The sequence below is a fragment of the Cervus elaphus genome, chromosome 26, assembly GCF_910594005.1.
Source record: "Cervus elaphus chromosome 26, mCerEla1.1, whole genome shotgun sequence".
Taxonomy (NCBI): domain Eukaryota; kingdom Metazoa; phylum Chordata; class Mammalia; order Artiodactyla; family Cervidae; genus Cervus; species Cervus elaphus.
Window position 1 is genome coordinate 18,856,129 of NC_057840.1, and position 17,432 is coordinate 18,873,560.

General features: G+C 40.0%; 1 protein-coding gene across 12 annotated transcripts in view; it reads left to right on the plus strand.

The window, feature by feature from the left end:
* Positions 1-12,261, plus strand: part of EYA4 (EYA transcriptional coactivator and phosphatase 4) — a 306,307-nt gene extending 294,046 nt beyond the window's left edge. For 9 of the 12 annotated variants that reach the window (XM_043888023.1, XM_043888025.1, XM_043888029.1 and 6 more), the window contains one exon: positions 2,711-6,076. In XM_043888023.1, coding sequence (XP_043743958.1) covers positions 2,711-2,791 — 81 coding nt within the window. In that variant the 3' untranslated portion in view covers positions 2,792-6,076. Of the gene's footprint in view, positions 1-2,710; positions 6,077-11,925 lie in introns of those variants that run through there. The other 3 variants (XM_043888021.1, XM_043888020.1, XM_043888031.1) reach the window with 1 other exon arrangement.
* Positions 12,262-17,432: the final 5,171 nt, after the last annotated feature.

Sequence of the window (17,432 nt, forward strand, 5' to 3'; positions counted from 1 at the left end):
TTCCATAGGAAAAAATATTATCCTTATTCTCCTGAAGAGATTTCATAGCATCATCTTAAAAAACCTTAACTGGACACTTGCATGTGCTTGAGTGTTTATCTGATTTCTGTCCCCCACCACCCGCACCCCTGCCCCTCCCCCGAAAACCTAATATAAACAGTGTCCTAGAAAAGTTTACAGTGATATTCGAAAGTTAAAAGAAATGATTTATGATTGTAATCAATTCAAATCAAGCAAAATGGAGGCAAAAGAAAGAGCTTCCACTTTAGAAGGTTTGGTGACACTCTGGAAACCATACTTGAAATATTCCATGATTTCCCATAACATGAAGAAAGTTGTTTTAGTCTCAGCCTCCCACAGAGTCCCTCCCCTCCTCGGTCCTAATTAGTGGTGTCAATGACCCAAGACAGCACCCTGGCCCCAAGGACGTTCTGTATGAGGTCAGGGATACAGCCTCAAGAAATACAATTTCCCAGCTGACGACCGCTTGAAATCCTTTGGGTCACACACAGTTGAAATATCTTCTGGAGTTTGTCAGTGCCCTGAGTCCCTGTTGTTTTAATTTTTCATATTAACACCGTAATTACACCTAACAAAGAACAGCCAACGCAGGCACCATGGCAAGCATTTTACATATTTTTTAACCTGTGTGAAATTCACATATATCTAGGTCAGGGCTGATAAAATTCACTTTTCCAAAATAGTATATGCCTTTGAAAATTAAAACTTATAAAGTCTACCCCACTTATACCTAGCATGAAAACTAGACTTGGTATACCAGTTGTTACACCTTCAGCTTTAAACCCACAACTTCAGGGGGAAAAGGCATGACTCCAGTGGATAAGAACCTTGGTTAGAATGCTATTTCCAAATGGTTGTGTATGTCAGTACAGTTTTGGTGATGGTGAAGGCTTATAATTCTGTTTTGAAACACAGGTGGCTGGTTTCTCTAGTATCCAGAATGCATGCTTTTCTTGGGATGTAGCTGTAATCGCATGTGCAAAAATATAAAGTACTATTTTGTTACTACAAATATATCTGAGCTGAATTTTTTTTAAAAAGTTACTTCTAGGTGAATTTCATGCATTAATTTGACCCAAAAGTATAGGGTTTTTGGGGTTTTTTTTGTAAATTTAAGAAGAATTTCAAAGTTTACAACTGAACTCCACTATAGAAATGTGTGGTATGACCCATATTTGTCATTTTAAATTTTGTGAGAGTTGCATTTAAAAAAAAAAAGTTAAAAAGACAGGTAGAATTAATTCTGCTGCTGCTGCTCCTAAATCGCTTCAATCATGTCTGACTCTGTGTGACCCTATGGATTGTACCCTACCAGGCTCCTCTGTCCATGGCATTCTCCAGGCGAGAATACTGGAGTGGGTTCTCATGCCCTCCTCCAATGGATCTTCCCAACCCAGGAACCGAACCCATGTCTCTTATGTCTCCTGCATTGGCAGGCGGGTTCTTTACCACTCGCGCCCTCTGCGAAGCCCACTAGAATTAATTCTGGTAATATACTTTAATATACCCATATACTCAAAATATGATTGTCTAAATACCTAATAAGTATAAAAGCTATTCATGTGATGTTTACATTTTTAAAAAGTTCCAAGGCTTTGAAGTTCAGTATGTATTTTGAGCTGGACTTGCCACATTTCAAGTTCTCACTCAATAGCCATGTTGGACTAATGGCTACCATATTGGACAGTAAAAACTACATAACAATAGTGATTATTGTTTTAATTATACTTTTTATAATACTTTTTATAATGAAGTGTTTTTACCATGTTATATGTATAATACATGTATTTCTACTACACACATGAATATATATTCTACAACATGTCATCAGCCTGAAGTTATAAATTAAGTTTTGGCTTTGTTCATTGCTATAGTGCAATATTTCTTTTTTTCATTAAATCATCCATGATGAAGTACTTTTAGACATTTTTCCTTAATTGCAACCCTTCATGTAATTTTACCACACATATACCATATACTGGTATACCTTTGGAGAGCCACAAACCATTGTAATATTTAAGAGTGTTGTCCGCACACGAACTCATTGTTGTCCCCTTCGGGGAGTGATATCTCCCACCTTGAGCATGTGCTGTCTCTCGGTCCTATACCAAGGAAATAAATCAGGTCAACTCTACTGACTTAAGTTATGATTTGCTCCAGACAAGTAAGAAACGTGATCATCCCCACATTTTTTCCTGTCTTATACAGTCCACTTTCAGGCTATTTCTTATGTAGGAAGGAATTCACCCTCTTCCTCTCAAATAGACAATAAGCCTTGGATTTAGGAAGCTTATCATTTTTTCACTTTGTTTCTGAGAGATAGACCTTAAGGAGTGGCATAGGTAAAATTTGTTCTCCTCCAGCCACAGAGGAGCTCAGCTTGCATTTCTGGGTGCTGATATTGGTAATGGTACTTTCCAACATGAATATTAACTTGATTAAGAAGCCTCATTACTTTCTTTTATTATCGCTAAAATTCAGTTCAGATCTATTTCTCTAGTATTGTGACAATACCACATCGATGCTACCAAGCCTTCGAATATGATCATTCCTCCTTTCAACTCCCTCCCTTGAACTTGGGTGAACTGCCCATCCTTGTGTGGACCGCTGCTTCACTGAGATAATAGTTATGATCTCTCTCCATCCCTCCCCCTTCTCTCTCCCATCCCTCCTTCTCTTAACCACACAGCACAATATGCCCTTTTGGAGGATATCAAGTCACTCAGACCTCTTGGCGCTACATCAAGCACTGGAATTAGAGTATTTGTAACTGTTCTCCAGCTGGAGATCCCTTGGTTTTTGTTTTTGTTTTTTTTTTTTATATTTCAAGTACACTGAATTTTTATGTGTGATTCAATGCCTCTGGCTTTACACATATAAATTGTCTTAAAGGATGAAATCATATTTGGAATGAGAATTCCAGAATGAAGAATTCAGATTGCTGAATGGAATTAAACTTTAGTGCTACAGAAAGAAAGCTCTATGGTCTTATATTTACAACACTTTAATGGTTTAAAAAAAAAAAAATTCTGTGGAGGTTGCTGGTACCCACCGAAGGAGTCCTAACTGGAATGAACAACTTTAGCAAAGAGCTCACCCTGGCAAAGCACCAACACAGGCTCCGTCTGACAAGGTTCAACAACATTCCTCAAAATGGGAGATCTTCTTAGCCCTGAGGTTTGAATCTGACTTTAACCTACCTAGCCCAGAAAATCTGAATTGGAATGCACTCAGACTGTGTAAGGACAATCCTATCTAGACCTGTAATTTGTGTAAATTATTGATGAAAATAATTTACTGTGACTTTATTAGCAGCTGACTTTGAAAATGGATGCAATTTTTCCTTCATTTGTTGGGGAGGGCCTTGGGAGGGGAAAGGGGAATCTAATCATGTCTGTTTTTTTAAGTTTGGCAAACAGAATGTTCATACTGATGTGTTGTGCCTTAAAGACAAGACAGCGTTTGTGTGTTACAATGTAACTTTGGTTAAAATCTCTGTAGATAATGAAAAACAAAAACCTTTGTGATCGTTTTTCAGATGACCAAATTTAAAATTCAAGCTATCAGAGCTTAATAATGCCTCAGCAAGAAACTGAGCATTTGTTGCAATAAGAAAATGATAATAAAGGAAAGCTAGTGTTTTATTTGGGTTCTTAATAATTCCAATAATTGTATGAGGCAACTATTTATGCATCCAACCAGAAGCAGAAGGTTTGGGAAAGACTGTGGGACCTTTACTTAGAAAGTGAAATGTATGTTGAAGCCTCGAGTACCCTTTCTACAGTTTTACTGAAGAAAACTAAAAGCCATATTCATGATGACCTATACAATTTGGAGTTTGACTTTTTGATATGTGTAAGTTGTGTAGAAGAAGATATTCAGATGAAAATCATAGGCAAATATCACCCAAACTTTCTTAGACTATGCATGAACATGGCTTAAAATTCACATTGGGTGAACAGGGCTTAAAATAAAGCTAAGTGCATTTATTTCCAATGCCATTGCAAAAATGAAATGTCATCAGTAGTGGAAGGCAAATTCCCCAGACAGTTTATAAGGAGAGAAGAGAATCAATGAAAATTTTTCCTAGCCTATCATCATAAAATAAATTTACAAATGAGCCAGATCTTGGCAGCATTACTAAAATTAAACAGTGAAATGGTATCTGGTTCTCTGTCTTGACACATCCATCTAGTTTCTCTCCATTACAGACCTGTATATCTTAGTTTCTGCCTGTACCGTTACTGCACAATGGATTTCATTCATTGCAAGGAGAGCCTGTCATCGTTGAGTTTGCATGGTTTTTTTTTTTTCTTCTTGGTGTGTAACCCATGTTAGGAACGCGATACAGGTTCTCCTGTCATTTTGTATGACCTGATTTCCCTTGTGGAAATTTAAGACTTCAAGATCTAGGAGTGTTTTAATGGTGTCTACACCTGCAGTTCTGTGTTTAAAATGTCACAATGTGGAACCTGCCATCTAGCTACTAACCTGTTCTCCTAACCAGAAGCTGGTCCTTGATAATTCATCATCTGAGGCTTCTGTGGCTCCCAAAAGATTGGTGCTTTGTCCATTGATCACAACATTCAGTATGGAAGTGTGATTTTGTTTTTCAAGCTATAAATCTGTATTTCTTTTTTGTACGCTAAGGCCATGTTTGTATCAGGCAAAAAGAGACTGAAATCATGTTCTGCAGATATTAACATTCTGGTTTCATCACATACACACCTTAATCTTTAAATTCTGTAGCTTATGGCTACCTCTGCAACCAAGTAATGTTGCAGACAGATTAAGGACAAATACATAATAATAATAAATCTTACATTTCTATTGACCTTTAGCTTGAAAATGGTAGTTTAAAAAATTAAGAGCTGCATTGATTATCAACACATAATTCTACTTTGTGCACTAAAACCTTAAACGTTTATTACTGTGAACAAATCAAAGTTATCTTTACTATATAGCCAGGTTCTTTAATAGAATTTTGGCATTATGTCAAAAGTTTTCACTCTTTTTCATATTGAACAAGCAAGACTTCTTACACTGTTAACCCTGCAGGTACAGAAAGGAACACTGCTCTCCAGGGCAAAGAGAAGGGTCGCTGACTGCATCAGCAGTACTGTTTCTTACAAACCTCTTCTCTGATAATGATATGTCCAGAAGAGACTGCCAGCCTAAAACCTAAATGCTGGATTGTTGGACAACTACTCGGCAGACCCCGCCTTGGTACAGGCTAGTGAGCCTACGTCACAATTTGTTCTGCGACTTTGAGCATGCTCAAACTACAATGTTTCTCTCCCCCACTTAGGAACTCAAGAGCCTCTTCCTTTCTCACCTGAAAAGCATAAAATCAACCAACCAACCAACAAAAAACACCCGCGATGGCAGTTTCCACATTCTGTTGACATTTAGAAGATTGTGCCTTATTATAAACCAATTTGAAAAACGTTCTGTCTCAGACATGGGTTTTTGGTTCCTACATGTACAAACTTGGGCTCTCACCAAGATAGGTAACCACCTCATGTTGCACCTGATAAGTAGTAAAACAGGTGGCCTGACTATAGTAACGTCATAGACGAGATTAAGTTACTATGCCCTGCAAAGATTTGTAAATCAAATTCGGAGGCAAAAAGAGTATTTTAGTATCATGCAGTTTGCGCACAAACAGTAGATATAACACTCTAAAAATGTTTTTTCCTTAGTCTCTGGTGAACTGATTCAAAATAGTGTCAACAGCATGCTGCAGTATGGAGGTTTTGGGTTTTTTTTTTTTTAATGCACATTTGTTTATGACAAGCCTACATTCTCAGTGAATATGGCATTTAGTATTTCTTTTAAAAACAAATAAACATCTTGAGCCAAAGTTGCATTTTGACTCCCAACTATAGCATATGGAAATCTAACAAAGAAGAGGGTTTCTGTTATGTATTAGTAAAATATAGATTATTGGGGCCTACATAATTTAAAGAAATGTAAATTAATATTAAAAGCTTGTAAAAATATGTACATCTTTACTATTTCTCAATAAATACCTTTGGAAATGTTTTCATTTTCTTCACCCTCCATGTCGTTGCATTTCTGTTGTGTGTATTTAGCTCAACTCTAAATAATCTGAAATTTGTATTTAGGTTCCTTGCTGTGTTCTTACCTTCCCTTGGTTGTGCCTAAATTTCAGTTTGCAGTTAAAGCAAGCTGAGATGCAACACAGTAAAACGTCACTAATGAAGACTGGTGTACTAAAAGATGTGAACATGGTTTTTTACATACACACGGTTGTGCATGTGAGCTCAGTCACTAAATCATGTCTGACTCTTTGTGACCCCATGGACAGTAACCCGCAGTCTCCTCTGTCCATGAGATTTTCCAGGCAAGAATACTGGAGTGGGTTGCCATTTCCTTCTCCAGGGACTCTTCCCAACCCAGGGATCAAACACACATCTCCTGCATTGGCAGGCAGATTCTTTACCACTGAGCCTTCTGGGAAGCCCCATATGTGTGCTTCAGTTGTGTCTGACTCTGTGCGACCCTATGGCTGCAGCCTGTTAGGCTCCTCTGTCCATGGGATTCTCCAGGCAAGAATACTGGAGCGGGTTGCTGTTCCCTCCTCCAGGGGATCTTCCTGACCCAGGGATCGAACCAGTATTGCCTATGTCTAACCTGCATTGGCAAGCAGGTTCCTTACCACTAGCTGCCACCTGGGAAGCCGCAACCCCATATAGGTAGTTACATTAAAGTATAGTGCATAATGTAATCACACTTTGTTGGTGATTAAAATAATACCATTTAGAATATTTAAAGCAAGTTCGCTTTAGATGAATATGGCATATGAATTATAAGTATCTTCAAAGAGTGATAAAGGAGTGTTTTTACCCCTGAAACAGTTATAACAGCTCTTTTATTATCTTGTGTATAGTATTGACTTATTTGCAAATCTGTTATTCAAATGCAAACCAAAGGGAAATTTGAGACCAGTTGCATTCACAGCTTTTAAAAACATCAACCTCCAAATTGCTGAGTAAGTCCTCATCTCTAAAATTGCATCTGCTCATCCAACACTTATGTCATGTCCCTCCTTTACTGTTAAATAATACTTAGTCCTTACATTTACAATTATCCAACAAGACATATTTTTTATATATCTTATTTAAATTTGTATTGGATGATTCACCCATCAGAATGTATGTTCTATGAAGGTAGGAATTTGTTTTGTCCTGTTCACTGCTGTATGTCCAGTATCTAAGAATGTGTGTTTCATATAGTAGTTATTCAAAAAACCTTTGTTGAATGCATGCATAAACCATAGGAAAATATGACCATTGTCAGAAATTAGAAGAAATTTAAAATGGTAGAGCTAGATTTTAAAAAAAAAAGTAGGAAAAGAAAACCCAGTTAAGACCCTGATGCTGGGCAATGCTGAGGACCGGAGGAGAAGGGGACAGCAGAGGATGAGATGATTGGATGACATCGTGAACTCCATGGACATGAGTCTGACCAAACTCCAGGAGACAGTGAAGGACAGGGAAGCCTGGCGTGCTGTAGTCCATGGAGTTACAAACAGTCGGACATGACTTAGCGACCGAACAACAACAAAGTTTGGATGGGACCAATGTGAATTTTTACAACTTAGCTGGATTGTTTACTGACCTATTGATAATTCATGAAAATAAAGAACAAGGATGGCCATAAGCAAAGGTATATTTGGAAAAAAAGTTATACATGAGCTGCAAGGTTATACATGAGGAAAAAGTAAGTCTATGGTGAATCAATGATTGTTTCTTCTTCCTTTTACCCTTTTATTTAAAAAAAAAAGCATGAAACATCAATAGGTTTAGTTGATTTAAATTAATTAAAGCCACAAAATATTACATAAAAATCAGATCTATTTGCCAACTCTATAGTTCATGATTCTGAATCCTAGAAACAAAAAGGAAAGTGTATGATTTCCCTCAAGTAGCAAAAGATAGCTGTTGTTTAACATCTGCATGGTTTGTGTTTTTTTTTTTAATCAATTATTGGAGGTAGTGATCCCATATATTCTCATTCAATGGTCACTTCTCAAATCCCTCTCAAATCTGGCTCAGCCAAGGTCAATCCCGGGGATGAACTGTGACCAAGAAAGATGCTTGCACAGAGCAAGAATGGTTCCAAGCTCTTACTTTAAATGCCTGACCCTCATCCAGAGGACCTTCCAGGATTGTGTTAGCAGAGTTTGAAAAATGTGAAGACAGAATATGCTAATGAATCTGTGACAAACCAGATATATACAAGCCAGAAAATCATTTTCCCTCCCTCCACATGAAATACTTTTTGACTAGGGCTCGTGTGGACACTGTCTCTGCAGCTAAAGGGCACTGTCTTCTCCTTTGTCATCATGAAGCCTTAGGTTTTTGTGCCCATTGCCTACAATGATGATGTCAATCTAGTTCTCTATGGAGCCTTCTGGGAAATACACTGCATTGAATGAGAGTGTGTGTTGGAGAAGATGGCAGAGCCACCACGTCAGTCTCCACAGAACCACAGCTGGTGGGGCTGACCATGAACTCATCACACTCTGACCCTCAGTTCAGTGGAAGAGACTGTGAAACCAGTGTGTGAAAGGCGCTAGGATGGGGAAGCACATGGTACGTGACCAATAACTTGCAGACTTATCTGACCATCCCACCAAGGGAGGATTCCTGGACAAAATGGTTCTCACGCTGGAACTCCGTGGGCAAAATGGAGAAGGCCAGGGAAAGGGGGATAGGAAGCATCCAGACAAAGTGGAAAATATATATGAGAGGGTAGGTAAGAGAGAGAAAAGCAGAATGATGAGGTTAGAGGACTGCAAGTAATTCCTATTTCTGGAGCATGGTGTAAAGATAGGAAATGGTAAGAAATGAAACTGGAAAATAAACAAGGGTCAGATGATGAGGTTTTAATCAGTTTTGATTTCATCCTGAGATCAGTAGGTATTCAGTGAAAGTTTTATATACAGAGGATTTATGTGTCAGGATTTGCTCCTGACAACAGTTTCTCTGGGTACTCCTTAGAGATAAGGGATCTAAAAGGATCCTGGAGAGTTATTGATGGATTGCTGGATTAGGTTAAGAGATTAACATGCTAAGAAGAATAAAGATTTAGTAATTGTTGCTGCTTCTCAGGTAAATCCACCCTGCCATTTCCAATTTGGGAAGTTTGGTAGAGGCAGAGCAGTTCACAGAAGATCAGAAACACGAAGGAAAAGCTTCTGGTAGCTGTTTTTATTGCTGTTGGTGGTGCTTGTTATTGAAGGAGGGTACTGAGTCTAGTGTTTGAAGGTATTCATTTGGAAGAATTCTTCAGTGGGAAGCTGAATTTGTAGCAACTCCCTGGGTGTTCATTAAACACCTTTCTGCATCATAACTGAGTTACTATGAAAACAGTCCAAAAATCTAAATAATTTAATCTGATCATACCAGTCAGTTGTTTAAGAAGCATTTAGCATTTATGAAACCTTGACAGCATGAGTGAAAGCTGGGAAAGATGGCAGTAAGGTAGAAAGTGTAGGCAGCGTGCACACTGGAAAAAATTACTGGGGGTGACCAGTCAATTGAGCACGCCGCTCCACACATCTTCAGTTCAGTTCAGTCGCTCAGTCGTGTCCGACTCTTTGCGACCCCATGAACCGCAGCACGCCAGGCCTCCCTGTCCATCACCAACTCCCAGAGTTCACTCAAACCCATGTCCATTGAATCGGTGATGCTATCCAACCATCTCATCCTCTGTCGTCCCCTTCTCCTCCCGCCTTCAATCTTTCCCAGCATCAGGGTCTTTTCCGATGAGCCAGTTCTTCGCATCAGGTGGCCAAAGTATTCGAGTTTCAGCTTCAGCATCAGTCCTTCCAATGAATATCCAGGACTGACATCTTTTAGGATGAACTGGTTGGAATCTCCTTGCTATCCAAGGGACTCTCAAGATTCTTCTCCAACACCACAGTTCAAAAGCATCAATTCCTTGGTGCCCAGCTTTCTTTATAGTCCAACTCTCACATGGCTCAGACGGTAAGGCATCTGCCTACAATGAGGGAGACCCAGGTTTAATCCCTGGGTAGGGAAGATCTCCTGGAGAAGGAAATGGCAACCCACTCCAGTATTCTTGCCTGGAAAATCCCATGGATGGAGGATCCTGGTAGGTTACAGTCCATGGGGTCGCAGAGTCAGACATGACTGAGCAACTTCACTTCACTTCACGCACATCCATACATGACTAATAGAAAAACCATAGCTTTGACTAGACGGACCTTTTTTGGCAAAGTTATGTCTCTCATTTTTAATATGCTGTCTAGGTTGGTCATAACTTTTGTTGCAAGGAGCAAATGTCTTTTAATTTCATGGCTGCAGTCACCATCCGTGGTGATTTTGGAGCCCCCCCCCCCAAAAAAAAAATAAAGTCTGTCATTTTTCCCATTGTTTCCTCATTTATTTGCCATGAAATGATGGGACCAGATGCCACGATCTTAGTTTTCTGTATGTTGAGTTTTAAGCCAACTTTTTCACTCTCCTCTTTCACTTTCATCAAGAGGCTTTTTAGTTCTTCTTTACTTTCTGCCATGAGGGTGATGTCATCTGCATATCTGAGGTTATTGACATTTCACCCAGCAATCTTGATTCCAGCTTGTGCCTCATCCAGCCCAGCATTTCTCATGATGTACTCTGCATATAAGTTAAATAAGCAGGGTAACAATATACAGCCTTGACGTACTCCTTTCCCAGTTTGGAACCAGTGTGTTGTTCCATGTCTGCCTTACCCCAATTTCCAGTAAAGACAAACCCAGGATTTACAACCCTGGAGAAATCCAAGTGCCTCTGTGAGCTTTTCATCAGTGACTTTTGTACAAGTCATCGCCAGCTTATGTCGGATTGGAAACAGCATAACATTTCAAATATATTTGCCAAACAAAGAAAAACTGTTAGGGAAGGAGCTCTGTAAAAAAAATGACAGATGACTCAATCAATTATTCTTAGAGAGATTCATGTTTTCCCCAAAAACATGGATTTCATTACGAGATATATTTTGGTTCAATAAGCTATTTCATGAGAGTAGGCTTTAATAGCATGTATGTGAACAGAAATTAAAATTAATGCCAAACACACACCTGTAAAACCATCCTATTTGGCTCATGAAATTACTTATACATCAGTTATGGGAACAGCAGGGGGTGGAGGTAGGGGAGACATTAGAAAGGGCTCTAACAAATGAGTGGTCTAACACATCATTTTTTAAAATTGCATTTAGTATTTTACAAATGACAAGTGCATTCTCCAAGTTTTGAGGACCCACTGCTTTCCTAGAGAAAATCTACTACCACATACTATTATTTCTCCTTTTGGCAATAGGCATTGTTTTCCAGGCTTGGCTCAGGAATTGTTTTTTAAGAATAGAAAAGGGAACACTTCCCTTCAGTCTGTGCAGACAGAACATGGATATTCATTCATGCTCCTCCTTCTCTCTGTGTGAAGCCTTTATTGTTGTTACAGTTTTGCTTATCCAGCCTCAGCAGTGACAGCGGGCTGGAGACAGTGGGAACCACTGAAGCTAAATGAGTGATGGGAACGTGCGGGAGGCCATCTTGCTTTGCTTTAATTGGTAGCTTTGGAGTCCGCTCTAAAAGAAGGGAGCATGCCAGGGAAGGAAGAGGAAGGAAACAAACATTTGGAGATACATAATGAATCAGGAGCTTATCCTCTGTGACCCCATTTAAGGATCATATCCCTGAGAGTTGGTATTATTAGTCCTATTGTGTAGCTTAAGTGACTTCCAGAGGTCGCATAGCTGGTGGGTGGCATAGGTAGAATTGGAAAGTAGATCTGTCGGGTGAGCCATCTGTAGTGCAGAATTACGTTCCTTGCACTGTATCTCACTTTCATTTCTTTTTTGTTCCTTAAGCTTATCAAGAGAGTGTGCACTAATACACAACAGGAAATGGTGATTCCCGGAGCAAACATCCCAAAGCATGCCCTCCAATCGATGTCTGAAAGAATAAAGGAGGTTAGAATTGGTCAAAGTGTATTAAGTGGTTTGGGACTCCTGATTTTTTGGGCTTGCTCTTTCCAGTTACACAGTGGCCAAGAGACATGGGATCAGCAGGAATGTAAAAGGGAAGAAATTGTTAATTTAAAAGAAAGGGACCTAAAATATCTTAGAATAGTTTTAAACTGTCACTTCAAATATTTACCCCCTCTAAAGTGCCCTGGATCAATCCTGTAACCGCATTATATGTTACCCTGTAAATGGGCCATACACACAGAACACAGATATGTAGGCTTAGAATGTCAGAGCTCCATCTGCCTTTCTCATCCTCTCTACCCTAAACCCTATGGCCACATCACCTCATCATCTGTGAGATGCAGTTTAGAACAAAGTTAGTCAACAGAATGCCAAATCCTGTGACCACTTTTTGTGTATACTTTTTATTTCTTTGGGAAACTGTTTGGACTGCCCCCCTGACTGATGACTGTCCCACCAAGAGGCATGCAGTGTAGTCAATAAAAAGGGCCGTGCCAAGCTCAGGCAAGCCCCCAACGTTCTGTGTGATCAGAGCCAGTGTGGCAGGTAGGACTCTTCAGGACTCCCCTTCTTTCCTCTTCCCCATGTGACCCACAGCACCCGTACTGACACCCACATGGAGAGCATATTTACTTTGTTTTCAGATCAGCCAGACCTTTGTCTTTTAACAACTGAATGAAAAACCCTTAGAGTTTCTATTCCAGCAACTGACAGAACCTTGGTGCCAGGGAACCCGTCATGGTAACGAAACAACTCGTGACCCTGAGCAGCTGGGAGGCTGTTGTCTCTTCATCCTTTTACAGGGCAGTAATCTAACCCGGTAGGTACTTATTTCTTAACATTATATCTAGGAGTAAGTCACCTTCCTAGCCTGAAATTCCCTTTAACCAATGACCAAATTGTATGTAATTAATTAGTGCATTTTTAATTTTTTTTAAATGGCCCAGCAGAGTTTCCTTCTAAACAGTTTGAATCATATTTACTGTCTACAAAATATGAGACATTTGCCAACTCTGACCATAAAGTGTTCTTTCTTGAGCCTCTCTGTGCTCTCAAGAGAATAAGAAAAGAAGTATCTTTAAAATAACAAATCCCATCCCAAGAAAACCTTCCAGTTGTTTTCTCTCCTTGGGATATTTTTTAATTAAATCAAAGTGAAATAAATAAAAATAAAGCAGTCTGGAGTAGTGGAAGCAAGTGGAATTAAAGTACCTTTCTAGTCAAAACAATGTCTAAACTAAAGTTTAAATTCATCAGACTTTCACTGCCTAATAATATGACATGTTTACAATGTTGAAGGAAATCAGGTGTTTTCATGCTAAATGAAAATAAAATTTATGTACTGTTATTACCATATTCTTTGCCTGGTGTTTCTCACTCTATTCATCATTAAAAGCTGCTCAATAAATACTGTGCAAGCTGCATGTGGGGATGTTATGCAGTAATAACTCAAGCAGCTATAAATAACCACTACGCAGAGCCTTGGGAAGAGTCAAGGGCCTAAGAGGGAATGGTTGAAGAATTGCTAAATTGTGAAAAAGAGAGCTATTGGTCTATTTTCTCTTCATATTTGACATAGTAGAAGCAAATTTGAACACTAGTGCTGTAGCCTGAAATGAGGTCTTTATTCATCACATGAGCTGAGGCAGGCAGTAGGTTAAATGGTGTGATTTTGGAGATTAAATCTCCTCTACCCATCTATATCAGAAAAGCTGATGGAGAAAGACTTACCTGTCTACCCCATGCATTAGTTAACATTTGCTCTGTGACAAATTACCCCAAAATTTAGTTGTTCAAAACATCAAACATTCATCAACTCACGCAATATCTGATAGTCAGTGATCAATGAGTAGCTTCTGCCTCAGGGTTTCTCACCAGATTACAGTCAGGTAATCTGGCTTTCAGCCAGGACTACAGTCATCTCCTAGCTCAACTGGCCAGAGAATCTTCTTTTAAGCTCATTTAAATCATGGTTGTCAATGGTCAGTTCTTCCATGGTTCTTGGCTACAGGCTTCAGTCCCTTGCCACGTAGACCTCACCATAACATTAGTCACAAAATGGCAGCTTGTTTTCCTCATGATGAGAGATTCCCAGGGGAAAGTGAGCTAGCAAGAGTGCCCTAAATAGAAGCTGCAGTATTTTACTCTGCATCTCATAAGCGGCATACTTTTGCCATGTGCTATTAGTCATGCAGCTCAACCATGAGACAGTGGGGGAGAGAACTGCACAGGGTGTCAGCATCAGGAAGTGAGGGTTATTGGGGGCCATCTCGGAGGCTGGCTTCCTCACTCTTAGATGAAGCTGGCATTGATGCCTAAGCACAGATTTAAAAAGTGAAACAAATCAGGACAGTCAATTTGAAAGAGCACAATTCAGAGTAACACATGAAAGTGAAGGTGAAGTTGCTCAGTCGTGTCCGACTCTTTGTGACCCCCTGGACTGTAACCTACCAAGCTCCTCCATCCATGGGATTACCCAGGCAAGAATACTGGAGTGGGTTGCCATTTCCTTCTCCAGGGAATCTTCCCAACCCAGGGACTGAACCCAGGTCTCCTGCAACGAAGAGTGCTGTGCTACCTTCTGGCAATTACTTGCCTCCTTGAGTCTTCAATTTCCCTTCTCTAACCCTTAAACAACTCATTTCATTTGGTTATCTTTAAAGTTAAATATCTAATATATTAGATAATATCTAAAGAAATTTCTTTTTGTGAAATGAGTGATTTGAACAGGATAGATTGTAACTAGTCAAGGAAAACCAGGAAATCACCTCTTCAGCGTATCAGACCATGTGTTTACAGATGTTTGGATATTGACTCAAGCTTGGAATCTGCTTTAAATTATATGATTTATCATTTGTCCCCGTCTTCTCTTTGTCATTAGAATTCCTTTCTTTATAGATATATGTTGTGTGATTGAAACAGAGTCAGATCCTATGGTCCTTCCCCACATGTCCTCCACCTGCCTTTTGTCTATAGAACAACTTTCAGTTCAGTTCAGTTGCTCAGTCGTGTCCGACTCTTTGCGACCCCATGAACCACAGCCCGCCAGGCCTCCCTATCCATCACCAACTCCTGGAGTCCACCCAAACCCATGTCCATTGAGTCAGTGATGCCATCCAACCATCTTGTCCTCTGTCATCCCCTTCTCCTCCTGCCCTCAAACTTTCCCTCAAAGCATCAGGGTCTTTTCAAATGAGTCAGCTCTTCACATCAGGTGGCCAAAGTATTGGAGCTTCAGCTTCAACATCAGTCCTTCCAAGAACACCCAGGACTGATCCCCTTTAGGATGGACTGGTTGGATCTCCTTGCAGTCCAAGGGACTCTCAAGAGTCTTCTCCAACACCACAGTTCAAAAGCATCAATTCTTCGGTGCTCAGCTTTCTTTATAGTCCAACTCTCACATCCATATTGACCGTTGGAAAAACCATAGCCTTGACTAGATGGACCTTTGTGGACAAAGTAATGTCTTTGCTTTTTAATATACTGTCTAGGTTGGTCATTACTTTCTTCCAAGGAGTAAGTGTCTTTTAATTTCATGGCTGCAATCACCATCTACAGTGATTTTGGCACCCCAAAAAATAAAGTCAGCCACTGTTTCCACTGTTTCCCCATCTATTTGCCATGAAGTGATGGGACCGGATGCCATGATGTTAGTTTTCTGAATGTTGAGCTTTAAGCCAACTTTTTCACTCTCCTCTTTCACTTTCATCAAGAGGCTCTTTAGTTCTTCACTTTCTGCCATAAGGGTGGTGTCATCTGCATATATGAGGGCAGGAATCCCTTAGAAGAATTGGAGTAGCCATAATAGTCAACAAAAGAGTCCAAAATGCAGTACTTGGATGCCATCTCACAAACAACAGAATGATCTCTGTTCATTTCCAAGGCAAACCATTCAATATCACAGTAATCCAAGTAACACTGAAGAAGCTGAAGTTGAATGGTCCTATGAAGACCTACAAGACCTTCTAGAACTAACACCCAAAAAAGATGTCCTTTTCATTATAGGGGGCTGGAATGCATAAGTGGGATGACAAGAAACACCTGAAGTAACAGGCAAATTTGGCCTTGGAATACAGAAAAAAGCAGGGCAAAGGCTAATAGAGTTCTGCCAAGAAAACGCACTGGTCATAGCAAACACCCTCTTCCAACAACACAAGAGAAGACTCTACACATGGACATCACCAGATGGTCAACACCGAAATCAAATTGATTATATTCTTTGCAGCCAAAGATGGAGAAGTTCTATACAGTCAGTAAAAACAAGACTGAGAGCTGACTGTGGCTCAGATCATGAACTCCTTATTGCCAAATTCAGACTTAAATTGAAGAAAGTAGGGAAAACCACTATACCATTCAGGTATGACCTAAATCAAATCCCTTATGACTATACAGTAGAAGTGAGAAATAGATTTAAGGGACTAGATCTGATAGACAGAGTGCCTGATGAACTATGGATGGAGTTTCGTGACATTGTACAGGAGACAGGAATCAAGACCATCCCCAAGAAAAAAAGAAATAGAACACCTTTAGCCAAAGAATAAATCTAATCAGAGAAGTGAGAAAACACAGAAGCAAAGAAAAGCAGTCAGATAGGATGAATTAACAATAGTTTAGTCATTAAGCAAACTCAAGGACCTTTAATTCCCCTTCCGGGGCTGTAGATGATATTCTGAGCCATATCCTTTGAGCTGTTTTGTGGATTCTGAAACCAACCCCACCAGGTGGAAGAAGTTAACTACATGATGACCAGACGGTTGGCATGACATAAGTTGCCACAGTTCTGAAAATTGGCCTCAAGGAAATAGGAATAAACTGAGTCTGGGACTGAAGACTAACTGTCCTTGAAACAATCAAGATGAGGCTGATCAGACTGCTGCATGACCAATTTCAAGATGACTATCAGAGTTGACTGTGCTGTTTCTGCATGTAACCCTCTTCCTCCTCTTATTAAAAAAAAAAAAAAAAAAAAGGCTCTTGTCCGCTGACTGTCAGTCGGGGGAATTGGCCCTGGGATGAGAGTCTGCCCTTCCAGACATGAATCTGCCCTTCCTGTCTGGTCGCCAGCCTCTGAAATAAAGCAAACTTTCCTTTCCACCAGCTTTGCCTCTTCATTGGCTTTAGAGGGGTGAGCAACCAGATCCCCCTGTTGGTAATATAGTGACTGCAGAGGGAGAAGCAGAGAGTAGTAACATGAAGCATCCTTGCCTATCATTGAGATATTTTGTGCTTAGTCACTCAGTCCTGTCTGACTCTCTGTACCCCATGGACTGTAGCCCACCAGGCTCCTCTGTCCATGGGGATTCTCCAGGCAAGAATGCTGGAGTGGGTTGCCATCCTCTCTTCTAGGGGATCTTCTCAACCCGGGGATCGAACCCAGGTTTCCCTCA